Genomic DNA, 13,447 nt, shown 5'->3' on the forward strand with positions numbered 1-13,447 from the left:
AAGTGAGACTAAATAAAAATACTACCAACAATAAAGAAGGAGAACGCGGATACAGCAGCTCATAGGCGTTTGCTTTGTTTTGAGTGTACGCAGAACGACGGCTGTGCGGGAAAGGGGAAACAAAGATTAACCCAAGTGGCATCAACTGTTTGACGTCATGCCGTCTCCTGTGCTCAATCAAACCTCCTCTTCGCTGTTCTCAATCTGAACTGCCTCGGGTAGTACACGCGCTCTGGCCTGGGTTACGTGCTGCTGCGCAGGCGTTTTGCTCTTGGTCCTCCTCGGTCGGGTCTGAATCAGAGTTGATACAGCGCGAGTGAAGAACATGGAGAGTGGCGGGAACGAGAAAAATCACTGGAAAACGACAGTTATTGTTAGCTCCTCACTGCAGGTACATGTATTGGAGCCTGCAATCACTTACGGACAAAAGTTTTTTTTGTTCGTTGTAGCTCAGTGGGATATAAGTAAAATACCTGTAGTTCCAAGTTTTGATAGGTTACGGTTGATGGGAGGATATCAGTTATTGAAGTAGATAGAAAAACCTCGCAAAAGAGCGTTTGTCTCCATCTGCAACTGTTGCTGCTTCAGCCATTTGTCTAGAACCACATAGAGTGGTAAAAAAGAAAAACACCAGAACAACATAGTGGTGTTGGTCTGGTCCAAAGTGACTTGATGAGTGTGGAGAGAGGGAAGATCCTCAAGTACCAAGAAATGCAGTCCGAAGTGCAGCAGAAAGATAAAGAAATATTTGTTTTTGGGCACCACATGTTTGATCAAAAAGCACTTAAAAGTGCACCTGGATAAGTGGCCTATACATCATATAAACGCCAGAAAGAAAGAGCTGTTTGGCACAATGGAAGCCCCAAGGGGATGGAACTCTTCATCTGAAGCTGTAGAACTCATTGCCAGAAGATAGTAACAACGGCAGTGTTGCCAGATGGAAAACATTTGTCACGCCCAAAACTGCACAAAGTCAATTTGCATGTGAATGACATCATTAATAAATATTAATGATGTCATTTGCATACAAATGACATCATTAAGCCCGCCTCTGTGGGGCTTCTGGCCGCGGCCATGGGAAAACCAGCCAACCTGCACCCAGTGGCCGTGGGGAAAAAAAACCGCAGTGGGCGAAAAAAACCGCCAGCGGGGCTTAAAAAAGCCGCCCAAAATCCTGCAACCCGCACGCGGAAAGGAGCCCAATTGGGCGAGAAACCCGCAGCCCTGGCAACACTGAGTGGCTAGGGTATCTAGGTTTAAAAAAGGCTTGGACAAGTTTCTGGAGGAAAAGTCCATAGTCTGTTATTGAGATAGGTATGGGGAAAGCCACAGCTTACCCTGGGATTGGTAGCCTAGAATGTTGCTACTGTTTGAGTTTCTGCGAGGTGTTTGTGACCTGGATTGTTCCCTGTTGGAAACAGGATACAGGGCTAGTTAGTTCTTATTCTCTTAAGTACTGTGGCGAGTGTTAGCATTAAATTTGAGAGACTGAGATCACACTCCACATAACCTGGCAGGAGGGAGGTTCATTCCTGTCACGGTATGCACAAAACTAAATAGGAAACAAAAAAGTAGCGTCCTCAATAAGTAAAGGAACCAAGTATTTATTGCCAGCATGAATTTGTATGCCCCACACAGTTGTGTTTTAGTATAAGCATATGGTCATCTTTATTTGTACTTAACTAAAAATGTTGTATGATGTCTCAGAAAATATGTCTTCTTATCAACCCAATTTAAAAAGCTGTCAGCCTCTACAGTTATGTCACAGATTTTACAGCTGGTTTTATGACACTTAAAATGACCCACAGGCTGCTGTACAACGGTGATATCTGTCCTTGCTTCTGGTAGTAATGCTGGACTTAATAACTCTTTGCGGTTCCGTGAACAGGAGAATGCTGTACAGAGGTGCCGAAACTTAAACACGGGATGTGCCCTTATGATCCCCCAATGCCTCTTTATACATGCTGTGAAATCACTGCCAGACCGCGTAACAAAAGTAGTCATGGGATCTGTTTCAGGAGACTGCTTTGCAGTAAAAGATCCCTGTGGCACGTTTATATGCATGCTCAAGCACCCACGTAGGATAGTTCCTTTCACTGAGGTCACGGTGGAATCTAGCAGCCTGTGTTTTGAAATCATGGTCAGAGGTACATATGCGACGAAAGAGCAAAAATTGGGAGAAATGTAGATTCTCACGTAGTGTCCTTGGGTGGCAACTTGTGAAATAAACTTCCTGAGCCCTTACGCCAAGCCCCCTCCCTACCCATCTTCAAATCCTTGCTCAAAGCCCACCTCTTCAATGTTGCCTTCGGCACCTAACCTTTATACCTTTCAGGAAATCTAGACTGCCCCTATTTGACTGACTGTACATTTGTCCTTTAGATTGTAAGCTCCTTTGAGCAGGGACTGTCCTTCTGTGTTAAATTGTACAGCGCTGCGTAAACCTAGTAGCGCTTTAGAAATGTCAAGTAGTAGTAGTAGTCCTTGGATGGCAACTTGTGAAATCAAGACAGGGTGACGACACCAACAGGATCCTTCTACAGAGAGAACTTTGGCGGATGTATCGTTCACTTTCTGGGTATTCAATGCCACATTCCTCATTTTGTCATCAGTCCATCCTTGTTTTTAAATGTATTCAATACTTAGTTTTGATTTTCATTATTTTTTTAAAAATATTTCTAATTTGCAAACTTTGTTGCTATCACCAAAAGACTTCACTTACCTTATATTCATTTCACTTGAGGGAATTACCGTCAACACTGTTTCAAGGCATGTTCCCATTTATTTGATTATCTTCTGCTTGAGGGCTACATATTTTATAAATAAATAAGAGTTTTCAGGCCGAAAATACTTTGGTGAAGGAGGCAGAACCAAGATGGCTGCTGAAGTAGGAGCAGTGTCTGGTGAGCTCTGCACATATGTTAGTTGAGTAAGTGGAAGGGCTTTTGGGGTGCTTCTTCAATTCCTGCCCCACGGACCACATAGAAGGTGCAGATTACCATCTCCTACTATGCACCAGCACACTGATAGCAAGGACAAAGCTTGAAGATACTGTACTGGGAGAGGAAGTCTCCTCCATCAACAGAGAATCTTTTTCACTAAGTCCAGGCATTCAAGCTCCTTCCTTGAAGCAAGTTTCACGCATTAGCATGCTTGGGTTTCATACTAGATCTATTGCTCCTTGGAGGTTGATTCTCTAGCAGTGTGGCTGAACCTAAGTGCCAAGACAACACACTCAGCCAGGGAGAACACTGAAAATGGACTGCAAGGCATTAGACTTGCACTGTGAATGTCGGTTGAGAAAGCAGAGGCATAAAATTTAGTACACTCTCCCCGAAGCCTCAAGTTGTGACAATGGATGCCATGCTTCCTCCTTCAGCAGTTGCAATGCTTTGTTGATCTGGAGAGGGTCGAATCACCTCCTCTCCAATACCGTTTTTTTTCCCTTCTGGCGGATTTTGAGGACTTTCTTAACAAACTTTTGTCTGTTTCAAAGTACTGGATATATGTATATTTCCTGTTTAGGTTTGTTATATTGCCTTTAGCAGGAAGTTACATTTTTTTGTGTATTTGTTAAAATTACATTAAAAAATTACAGTGGTTAAGCATTCCACAGAGTGGGGGGTAACAATGCTAAAACAGTTGTGATGTGTGTGGTCCAATCTAATCTTTAGGTGAAGTGGAACAACCAAAAGAGACATCTGACAAGAGTGCAATGCAAGAGATGGAATGTATGGAATAAGTGCATTAAAAAGAAATTGTGGGGATCCAGTACGGTATGCTAGGAGAGCAATAATGAGGATTTTGTATGAGATACATAGTAACATAGTAGATGACGGCAGAAAAGGACCTGCACGGTCCATCCAGTCTGCCCAACAAGACAACTCGTATGTGCTACTTTTTGTGTATACCCTACTTTGATTTGTACCTCTGCTCTTCAGGGCACAGGCCATATAAGTCTGCCCAGCACTATCCCCGCCTCCCAACCACCAGCCCCACCTCCCACCACCGGCTCTGGCACAGACCATATAAGTCTGCCCAGCACTATCCCTGCCTCCCAACCACCAGTCCCGCCTCCCACCACCGGCTCTGGCACAGACCGTATAAGTCTGCCCAGCACTATCCCCACCTCCCAACCACTAGCCCCGCCTCCCGATCTCGACTAAGCAACTAGTGCTCATGAAAGAGCAAAGGAGTGACCCTATCATACCTCTTAGCACAGGGGTGGGCAACCTCGGTCCTTGAGGGCTGCAACCCAGTCAGGTATTAATGATTTCCTCAATGAATATGCATGAGATCTATTTGCCTGCACTACCTCCATTGTATGTAAATAGATGTCATGCATATTCATTGGGGAAATCCTGAAAATCTGACTGGGTTGCAGCTGCTGAGGACCAAGGTTACCCACCCTGCCTTCGTGCCTATAAGAAGCTTAACTGCTGTTTCCAAATCCAGTGCTTCTCAAACCTATCCTGGAAGCACACTTAGCCAGTCAGACTCAGAATGAATATGCAGGTATTTTTTTCCTTTGTAAAGACATTTTTTTAAATCTATAGTACAATGGCACTTTGTGTTTTCTTTTTCTTTAATGTGTGTAGAACCATGAAGTGGCAGCATATTTGCAGAGCCAACACCATAGAGTTCGCTTTTCAGATTCTGTGGAAACTGGATCCATTATTTTCTCTCTCTCTGGTACAGTAAAATATTAACATATATAAATAGAAATTCTCAAGTGTGTATGATTTCTGTCCTGGAATCTAATTAAGATCTGAGCTTATTTCTTTATATAAACAGGCACAGAGTTCAATATTTTATTAAAATTGCACATGTTGAAGAGTCAATATAAATCAGTAACTCTAATTATATACCAGATTGCAGTATTATGATGATTTGTGATTCGTACTGTAGTTTAAGAACTAAACTAGTTCTTAAACTACAGTACCAGTCACAAAGCATGGGACATCTGGGTTTGGATTGCCTGTCTTATGGCACTGTATGACTTGTAAAGTGGAATGCAAGGAGGTTAGATTGAGAACAGGAGACGGTATGAGCCTATCTAGCCCATTTTATGGGCTGAAGCCAGTAGGCGGAGATTGCTGCCACACTGGTTCTTCCAAAACAATAGCAAGCGCTATTGAAAACAATAGCAAAAGATTATTAGAAATAATGGACTGCCTATGCATGGTCCATCTGTAAAAAGTCAAAAGCTGTTCCAGTTGGATAGGAAGTGCTTTAAAAGGTGGAGGACACTTTTAAGGGACTTGCTATCTAATAATGAACAATGATTCTGTCTCTGTACAACCAGTCTTTGTGAATCAAATAAAGTCTGTATTGTGTGCTCATTTTAAAGATCTGTGGGTTCTATAGGATCTGTGTTTTACCCAGACCCACATTGTTCTATACAATACAGATGGCCAAATTTCAGTGAGGATATCCTGTTTCTTGATGGGTTCATCTTAACTGTTGCTGTAATCTGCATTGGGTAGCCTGGAGTTATAAAGATGGAATATATTGTAATTAAATGGAAGTAAAATTAAACTCTTCTTTCATTGACCTTTAAATGCATCCATTCTGCAGCCCCCCATTACCTCTCCACTCATCTCTCCCTACATTCCTCCCCGTGAACTCCGCTCACTGGACAAATCTCTCTTGTCGGCCCCCTTCTCCTCCACTGCTAACTCCAGACTTCGTTCCTTTTCCCTCGTGGCACCTTATACCTGGAATAGACTTCCTGAGCCTGTACGTCTAGCTCCATCTCTACCTGTTTTCAAATCTATGCTGAAAACCCTTTCCGCTGCTTTTGACACTGTTGATCACAGCATACTTCTCGATACCCTGTCCTCACTTGGATTCCAGGGCTCTGTCCTTTCCTGGTTCTCTTCCTACCTCTCCCTCCGCACCTTTAGTGTTCACTCTGGTGGATCCTCTTCTACTTCTATCCCTCTGCCTGTCGGCGTACCTCAGGCTTCTGTTCTTGGTCCCCTCCTCTTTTCTATCTACACTTCTTCCCTTGGTTCATTAATCTCATCCCATGGCTTTTCCTACCATCTGTATGCTGATGACTCCCAAACCTACCTTTCTACCCCTGATATCTCACCTTGCATCCAAACCAAAGTTTCAGCGTCTGACATTGCTGTCTGGATGTCTCAACGCCACCTGAAATTAAATATGACCAAAACCGAGCTTCTCATTTTCCCCACAAACCCACCTCCTGCTCCCCCCGTTTTCTATTTCTGTTGATGGCTCTCTCATTCTCCCTGTCTCCTCAGCTCGAAACCTTAGGGTCATCTTTGACTCTTCTCTCTCCTTCTCTGCTCATATCCAGCAGATTGCCAAGACCTGTCGTTTCTTTCTTTACAACATCCGTAAAATCCGCCCCTTTCTTTCCGAGCACTCTACCAAAACCCTCATCCACACCCTTGTCACCTCTCGTTTGGACTACTGCAATCTGCTTCTTGCTGGCCTCCCACTTAGTTACCTCTCCCCTCTCCAGTCGGTTCAAAACTCTGCTGCCCGTCTCGTCTTCCGCCAGGGTCGCTTTACTCATACTACCCCTCTCCTCAAGACCCTTCACTGGCTCCCTATCCGTTTTCGCATCCTGTTCAAACTTCTTCTACTAACCTATAAATGTACTCACTCTGCTGCTCCCCTGTATCTCTCCACACTCGTCCTTCCCTACACCCCTTCCCGTGCACTCCGCTCCATGGATAAATCCTTCTTATCTGTTCCCTTCTCCACTACTGCCAACTCCAGACTTCGCGCCTTCTGTCTCGCTGCACCCTATGCCTGGAATAAACTTCCTGAGCCCCTACGTCTTGCCCCATCCTTGGCCACCTTTAAATCTAGACTGAAAGCCCACCTCTTTAACATTGCTTTTGACTCGTAACCACTTGTAACCATTCGCCTCCACCTACCCTCCTCTCTTCCTTTCCCGTTCACATTAATTGATTTGATTTGCTTACTTTATTTATTTTTTTGTCTATTAGATTGTAAGCTCTTTGAGCAGGGACTGTCTTTCTTCTATGTTTGTGCAGCGCTGCGTACGCCTTGTAGCGCTATAGAAATGCTAAATAGTAGTAGTAGTAGTAGTAAAACCCACCTTTTCACCACTGCTTTTGGCTCCTAGCCACTACTCAATTGCCCTCCCCTTGTTCCTTCTCACCCAGTACTTCCCTCGCCCTTAATTCTCTTGTCTGCCTGTATTTTTAGATTGTAAGCTCTATTGAGCAGGGACTGTCTCTCTGTGTCAGGTGTTCAGCGCTGCGTACGTCTGGTAGCGCTATACAAATTCTAATAATAATAATTGGGGCACATGGAATCACATCTTTACTTAATCTGTTTTGTAGAAGTTTACATTTTAGATAAACAAATGGATTATTCTGTTTTGAGCATGTTTCAGAGACAAGTGGTTTTATAAGTCAAAATAAAAATAAATATTTTGTTTCATGCAGATCTCTTTTGTTTAAACATAACTAAACGGCCTATAAAACCCCTAATGCAGTCCATTGGTTTTGTTATATTTTGGTCTTGTGATGACTTATGCCAAAATTGAAAAATCTCTTCTATCTGGTCAATAATGAAAGGAGCTCTTTGTGAACACTATCCACCCTAAAAGGTTGTTTTGAGGCTGTACATGAGGAATTGTGATATTGAATAAATTAGTATATGGTTTTGTTCCTAGTCATGTATCCAAAGGTTATATAATCCTTTCAAGAAAGCCAGTTAAACATTTAACTTATTAGTGGGACATAACCACACAGGTGCATGGTATGGTCGCATTTTCAGTACTAGAGCCCAGCTAAGGAACAGGTTATTTTGAGTTAGTCTTCAATGGACCAAACTTGCTTTCCTTGTGCCATCACCATCCAGCTGGATAGGCAGTGTCTCAAAAAGTGGAGGATAAAGGATTTTTTTAAAACATTTGTAGCCCACATTATCCCAAGCAAACTTTGGTTCAGAGTGGCTTACATTTGAAAATACAGTGAGACAGAATAATAGAATTCAGTTATATCATAGGAGCAAGTAGATGGATATGTCTGAAAAATTTAACATATTAGCATATATATCCAATGGGGGGTCCTTTTACTAAGCCGTAGTAAAAAGTGTCCTACAGTAGTGTAGGTGCGTGTATTGGGTGCTCGCTGGGCCAGTTTATACTGCATCTACAAAAAATGGGTTTTTTTTAATGGGGCGGGAAAAGGGCCTGTGGTAAAAATGAAACCAGGTCGTGCCCAAAACCGGCCTGAGCCCTTAACGCCACCCATTGATCTAGTGGTAAAGGCTTGTGCATGGTGACTGGTCAGCGCATGCCAAGTGCTGATTACTGCGTAGGAGGAAATAAATAATTCATCCACGTATTATGGGCGTTTGCCAAATCTGAAATTACTGCCAGGAGGGTGTGCTGGCCTGGCACTAGTCTCATTTGGGCAAATTTCAGTGAGGATATTCTGATTCCTGATGGGTTCATCTTAACTGTTGTTGTAATCTGCCTTAGGTAGCCTGGAGTTATAAAGATGGAATATATTGTAATTAAATGGGAGTGAAATTAAGCTATTCTTTCATTGGGGCATATGGAATCACATCTTCACTTAATCTGTTTTGTAGAAGTTTACATACCGCAGCTTAGTAAAAGGGCCCCTGGGTGTTTAAAAGTCTGTCCTTTAATGATACCACATGCTCAGAAATCATAGCCATAAGTATAGACAGTTATTCATAACAGAAACAAAAACAAAGGAGGAGGCAGACATGATTTTTTTGCCCTGTCATTTTGCTTATCAACTCTTTGGATGCTGAATTATTGGATATTTTTGCCCTTATGTTTGCTATTTGTCATCTGTGGCTGAACAAAATTGTTTGACTCCTGAAGCAGGTATGAGTGGTGCTGAAACGCTGGACTATGTTGTAATTTTAGTTGTCATCCTTCAATAAACCACCTGTTTTTGAGCCACATTGGTCTGCTCCCTCCTTTCATTTTGTTTCTGTGTTAAAACCATGTGTATGTAAAGACTGGATAAATGAATTAAAATAAAGTTGAAAGCTAATGCCCTTAATATGTAATACTTGGTAGCAATATTTAAACAGTGATGGAATATTCACATAGCAAGCAGCCTGAGCCAATAGATTTATTAACTAACAATGTACTGAACTGGGCAGACTGGATGGACCATGCAGGTTTTTTTTCTGCCGTCATCTACTATGTTACTATGGATAATGTTGGCAAATTTAGACTGACTCTGGACAGAACTTCTGCATGAAGGAAGCCCTTCCCTCATTATTCAGTACCTCTTTGTGAAAATAGTAGTAGTAAAAAAAAGTCAAGTGCATTTTTATAATATACCACTGCATTGCACAAAACCAATGGAGCAAGTTCCCATATGCCATCTTTTTCTTTTAATATAGGGCACAGGAAAAAAAAAAGATGTTAAATGCTCCAAAGTTTCACCTAATTGGATTTTTTAAAAAATGGTTACTTATAAATAGGATGCCTGATTGTTAAGCACCTGATTCTCATAACATGATGTCTGTTTTGGTGGCCCTTTATTAGGTGAAAACATCTCTGCTTGAGTACAGGTAGTCCCTATAACCAGCCCCTCCAAATGACACAATGATTTACAATTTAGAACTAATTACTACTCTAACTGATAAAACCAATACTTCCATCTGTGTACTTCCTCTGTGTTTGAAAATACAAATGAGATCAAATAAAAATTCTACCAACAATAAAGAACGACAGCATGGATACAGAAGGTTATAGGCTTGCTTGCTTGTTTTGTTTTGAGTGAACGTGGATGACAGCTGTGTGGAGGAGAGGGAAAGGGTGATAAACCTAATTGGCTTCAGCTTTTTGATGTCATGCCGTCTCCTGTTCTCAATCTAACCTCCTTGGTGGAATGTTTAGGCTTCAAGGGGTATGAAGATGGTTGCTGTTACTCCGGTGGCCCTACTGGTCAGTGAGTTGCACTGAAGGTGCACCTCAGAGGAGGCTTCTGTGAGATCTTCAGTCAAAGCATGCATGCGTGGGTAACTGAGAGGGCTATCTGTTGAAGTGTGTGGTGGAGCAGGGAATCCAAAAGATATAATTAAAAAATATAAGAGAAAAGAAAGCAATACATAGTTTTTATTTTCTTCTTATTTAGGTGTTGCGTTTTTATTAGTAAACATCCAGGAGCTGCTTATTTTAGGAAACGAAACATTTTTGGAAAGAGCTGAGAAATTTATAAGTATTCATCGAAATAGCTTCTTGCTTTTTTTAGCACCCTTGCAAGGACCTCAGGAATGGAATGTAATGTTCAGTATTCAGCAGAGGTAAGGATTCAGTATAATCATGGGGGTTTGTAAATGAACATAGCGCAATTGTATTGAATGTTCTCCAAGGACAAGCAGGCCAGTAATTCTCACATGTGGGTAACGTGGTCCGCATTGCCTGGTTTGGAGCTTGAAAAACGCTTATCACCATGTAGAGAGTAAGCCCATCTCTGGACATCCTCTTGTTTGATTCTTTTGAGGTTTGCTTTTGACAAAGCCCTCTGTCAAACCTCTGCCTGTGTCATGGAACCTCAACGTCGTTCTCACCCAGCTGATGAAAGATCCTTTTGAGCCACTTGATTCTTGTCATCTGACGTACTTGACCTGGAAGGTCATATTTTTGGTGGCTGTTACTTCAGATCTCAGGGTCAGTGAGCTTCAGGCCCTAGTAGTAGGTGCACCTTATACCAAGTTTCATCACAACAGAGCAGTCCTCCACATGCACCCTAAGTTCCTGCCTAAGTTTGTGTCGGAGTTCCATCTGAACCAGTTGATTGTCTTTCCCAGACCTCATGCCTGTCCTGTCGAGAGTGCACTGCACACCTTGGACTGCAAGCGAGCGTTGACCTTTTACTTGGAGCAGACTAGGCCCAACAGACAGTCCATCTAGTTTTTTTGTTTCTTGTGACCCAAACAAGATGGGGCTTGCCATTGGGAAACACACCATTTCCAATTGGCTGGCAGCAGGACCGCCGAGAGGGGGGGACAAAATTCCCCGGGCCTCCAAGGGGGGGTCGGTACCGCAGTCCCAACCGCCCTTCGTCGTTGACTGTCTACAACCGGGCCACGCCCCCTGCATTGAAATCACAGCGTCTCTCACCTCCATGTGAAAGCGCTGCAGGCAGCAGCAGATCGCTTCCCTTCAGGCCTCCTTCCCTCCCTGTGTCTCGCCCTTGTCTGACATAACTTCTGCGAGGGAGGGACAAAGGGAGGGAAGGAGGCCGAAGGGAGGCGATCTGCTGCTGCCTGCAGCGCTTTCACATGGAGGTGAAGAGGCACTGTGATTTCAGTGCAGGGGGCCCGGGCAGGTGGAGGGGGGAGCGGCAGCGGGGGCGGCCTTGCCCCGGGCCCGGCCCAGTCTCTTGGTGGCCCTGGCTAGCAGATTGCATTTCCTTCACTTATGCCTAGGCTGGGCTGACCCTTGAGGGTCATGTCAAGGCTCACAGTGTCAGAGCCATGGCTGTATCAGTAGCCCACGAGGTCAGTCTCCATTGAAGAAATTTGCAAGGCTGCAACGTGTTCTTTGGTCCACACATTCACATCTTACTACTGCCATGAACAGGATACCCAGTCAGTTTGGACAGAGAGTATTGCAGAATTTGTTTGAGGTCTAGAATCCAGCTCCACCCCCCAGACCTATTTTATTCTGTTCTACGTTGCACTCTCACACTTTTTGTATGTAGTTTCAGGTTAATGTGTGTTTTAACCTCGCCATTGCGAGGTTCCATTGACCAATGGCTGTTGTTTTCAGTGAGACTGGTAGTTAGTGATTTGCACATGTGAGAATTATTGGCATGCTTGTCCTCAGAGAAAGTGAAGATACTTACCTGTAGCAGGTATTCTCTGAGGACAGCAGGCCATATATATTCTCACACACGCTCTCACCTCCCCTTGGAGTTGTCTCCTTTTTGTAGTATGCTACTGTGGGTCCCACGCTTTCGCAGTGGGTGGGAAGCCACGCAACCATGTGTGGTGGGAGTGTAGATCACGCGGTAATAGCTCTGTAAAGCTTTTATCAAGCTCCAGACCGGGCAACATGGACTGTGTTACCACATATGAGAATACAAGCATGTGTGGTGGGAGTGTAGATCACACAGTAATAGCTCTGTAAAGCTTTTATCAAGCTCCAGACCGGGCAACATGGACTGCATTACCCACATGTGAGAATATATGGCCTGCTGTCCTCAAAGAATACCTGTTACAGGTAAGTATTTTTGCTTTTTAGGGTATTTTAGTAAAATAGCAAATGATGGCAGAAAAAGACCCATATGGGCCATCCAGTCTGCCCCATAGTGTATGGTATGATGCAATAACACATACATACTTGATCTGTCCTTGCCATTTTCAGGGCACAGAGAGTAGAAGTCTGCCTAACACTGATCTTATTCCCCAACTACTGGAGATTACTTTGAAGCCCACTCCAGCCCATCCAGATCCGTCTAGCCATTATTGAGACACAGACCATAGAAGTCTGCCCAGCACTAGCTTTATTCCCCAACTACTGAAGCTGCCATGGTAGTCCTACTCCAGTCCATTCAGATCTATAATTGGAGCACAGACTGGAGAAGTCTGGGCTTATTAACTGTTAGCTGTTTGGCTTGCTTATATTCTCTTTCTATATAGGAAACCTTTATGATTATCCCATGCATTTTTGAATTCTGTTACCATTTGTTTCATTTAAAAATTGTTGATAAAATTATTCTATTAATTTGTCACAATGATTAAGTTTACAATATAAGACACCCATGAAAGCACTAAAACATTCTAACCTAATTTCATACTAAACAATAGACCAAGGAAGGCCCCAGTAGCTGGACAGTTGAGAAGTAAGGCCAGTGCTAAATCAGGATCACATATGTGTATTGTGTATCCCATTCATATTATAATACTATGAGTGTGGGTATCTTATACTCTATGGTGGACAAGAAGACATCTCAAGGTTGAAATTAGAGAGTAAAATGTTGGGAATTAGCAATAGGGCTGGATTATTGGTTTAATCATGTATTGATAATGGATATGACTATGCTGAGGCCATAAAAATAACACTACTCTTCAAACTATTGGTATGGAATTGTGGTATAATTTCATCATCTAACTGTCTATACATGATTGGCATAGTGACAAATGTACTGGCTCAAAATAGCCCCATCAAAACAGCTTGAACACAAAATAGCCCTGATAAAAAGAATGCTGACAAAAAAGTCCATGACGATATAGCTCCTGACAAATCAGCCGCCAACAATAGGGCTCATCCACAATTTGCTCCCTGACAAATAGGGCCCGCCCCTGACTGTTTTACCCACTGCTGCTGCTGTGAGCCGAGCTACTCTCTTTTCCCTTCTTCCTGCTGTCATGGGTCTCTTCTCTGCACAGTCTGTTATCCCATGTTGTTCTCTCACCCTTTTGCTCTTCTGGCAGTAAA

General features: G+C 43.1%; 1 protein-coding gene across 1 annotated transcript in view; it reads left to right on the forward strand.

The window, feature by feature from the left end:
- The first annotated feature begins 232 nt into the window (after positions 1-232).
- C6H1orf146 (chromosome 6 C1orf146 homolog) overlaps positions 233-13,447 on the forward strand; it is a 35,571-nt gene continuing 22,356 nt past the window's right edge. The window contains exons 1-3 of the mRNA XM_030205682.1: positions 233-391; positions 4,599-4,692; positions 10,137-10,305. Of these exons, the coding sequence (XP_030061542.1) occupies positions 326-391; positions 4,599-4,692; positions 10,137-10,305 (329 nt within the window). The 5' untranslated portion in view covers positions 233-325. The remainder of the gene's footprint in view (positions 392-4,598; positions 4,693-10,136; positions 10,306-13,447) is intronic.

This window comes from Microcaecilia unicolor, chromosome 6, assembly GCF_901765095.1.
Source record: "Microcaecilia unicolor chromosome 6, aMicUni1.1, whole genome shotgun sequence".
Taxonomy (NCBI): Eukaryota; Metazoa; Chordata; class Amphibia; order Gymnophiona; family Siphonopidae; genus Microcaecilia; species Microcaecilia unicolor.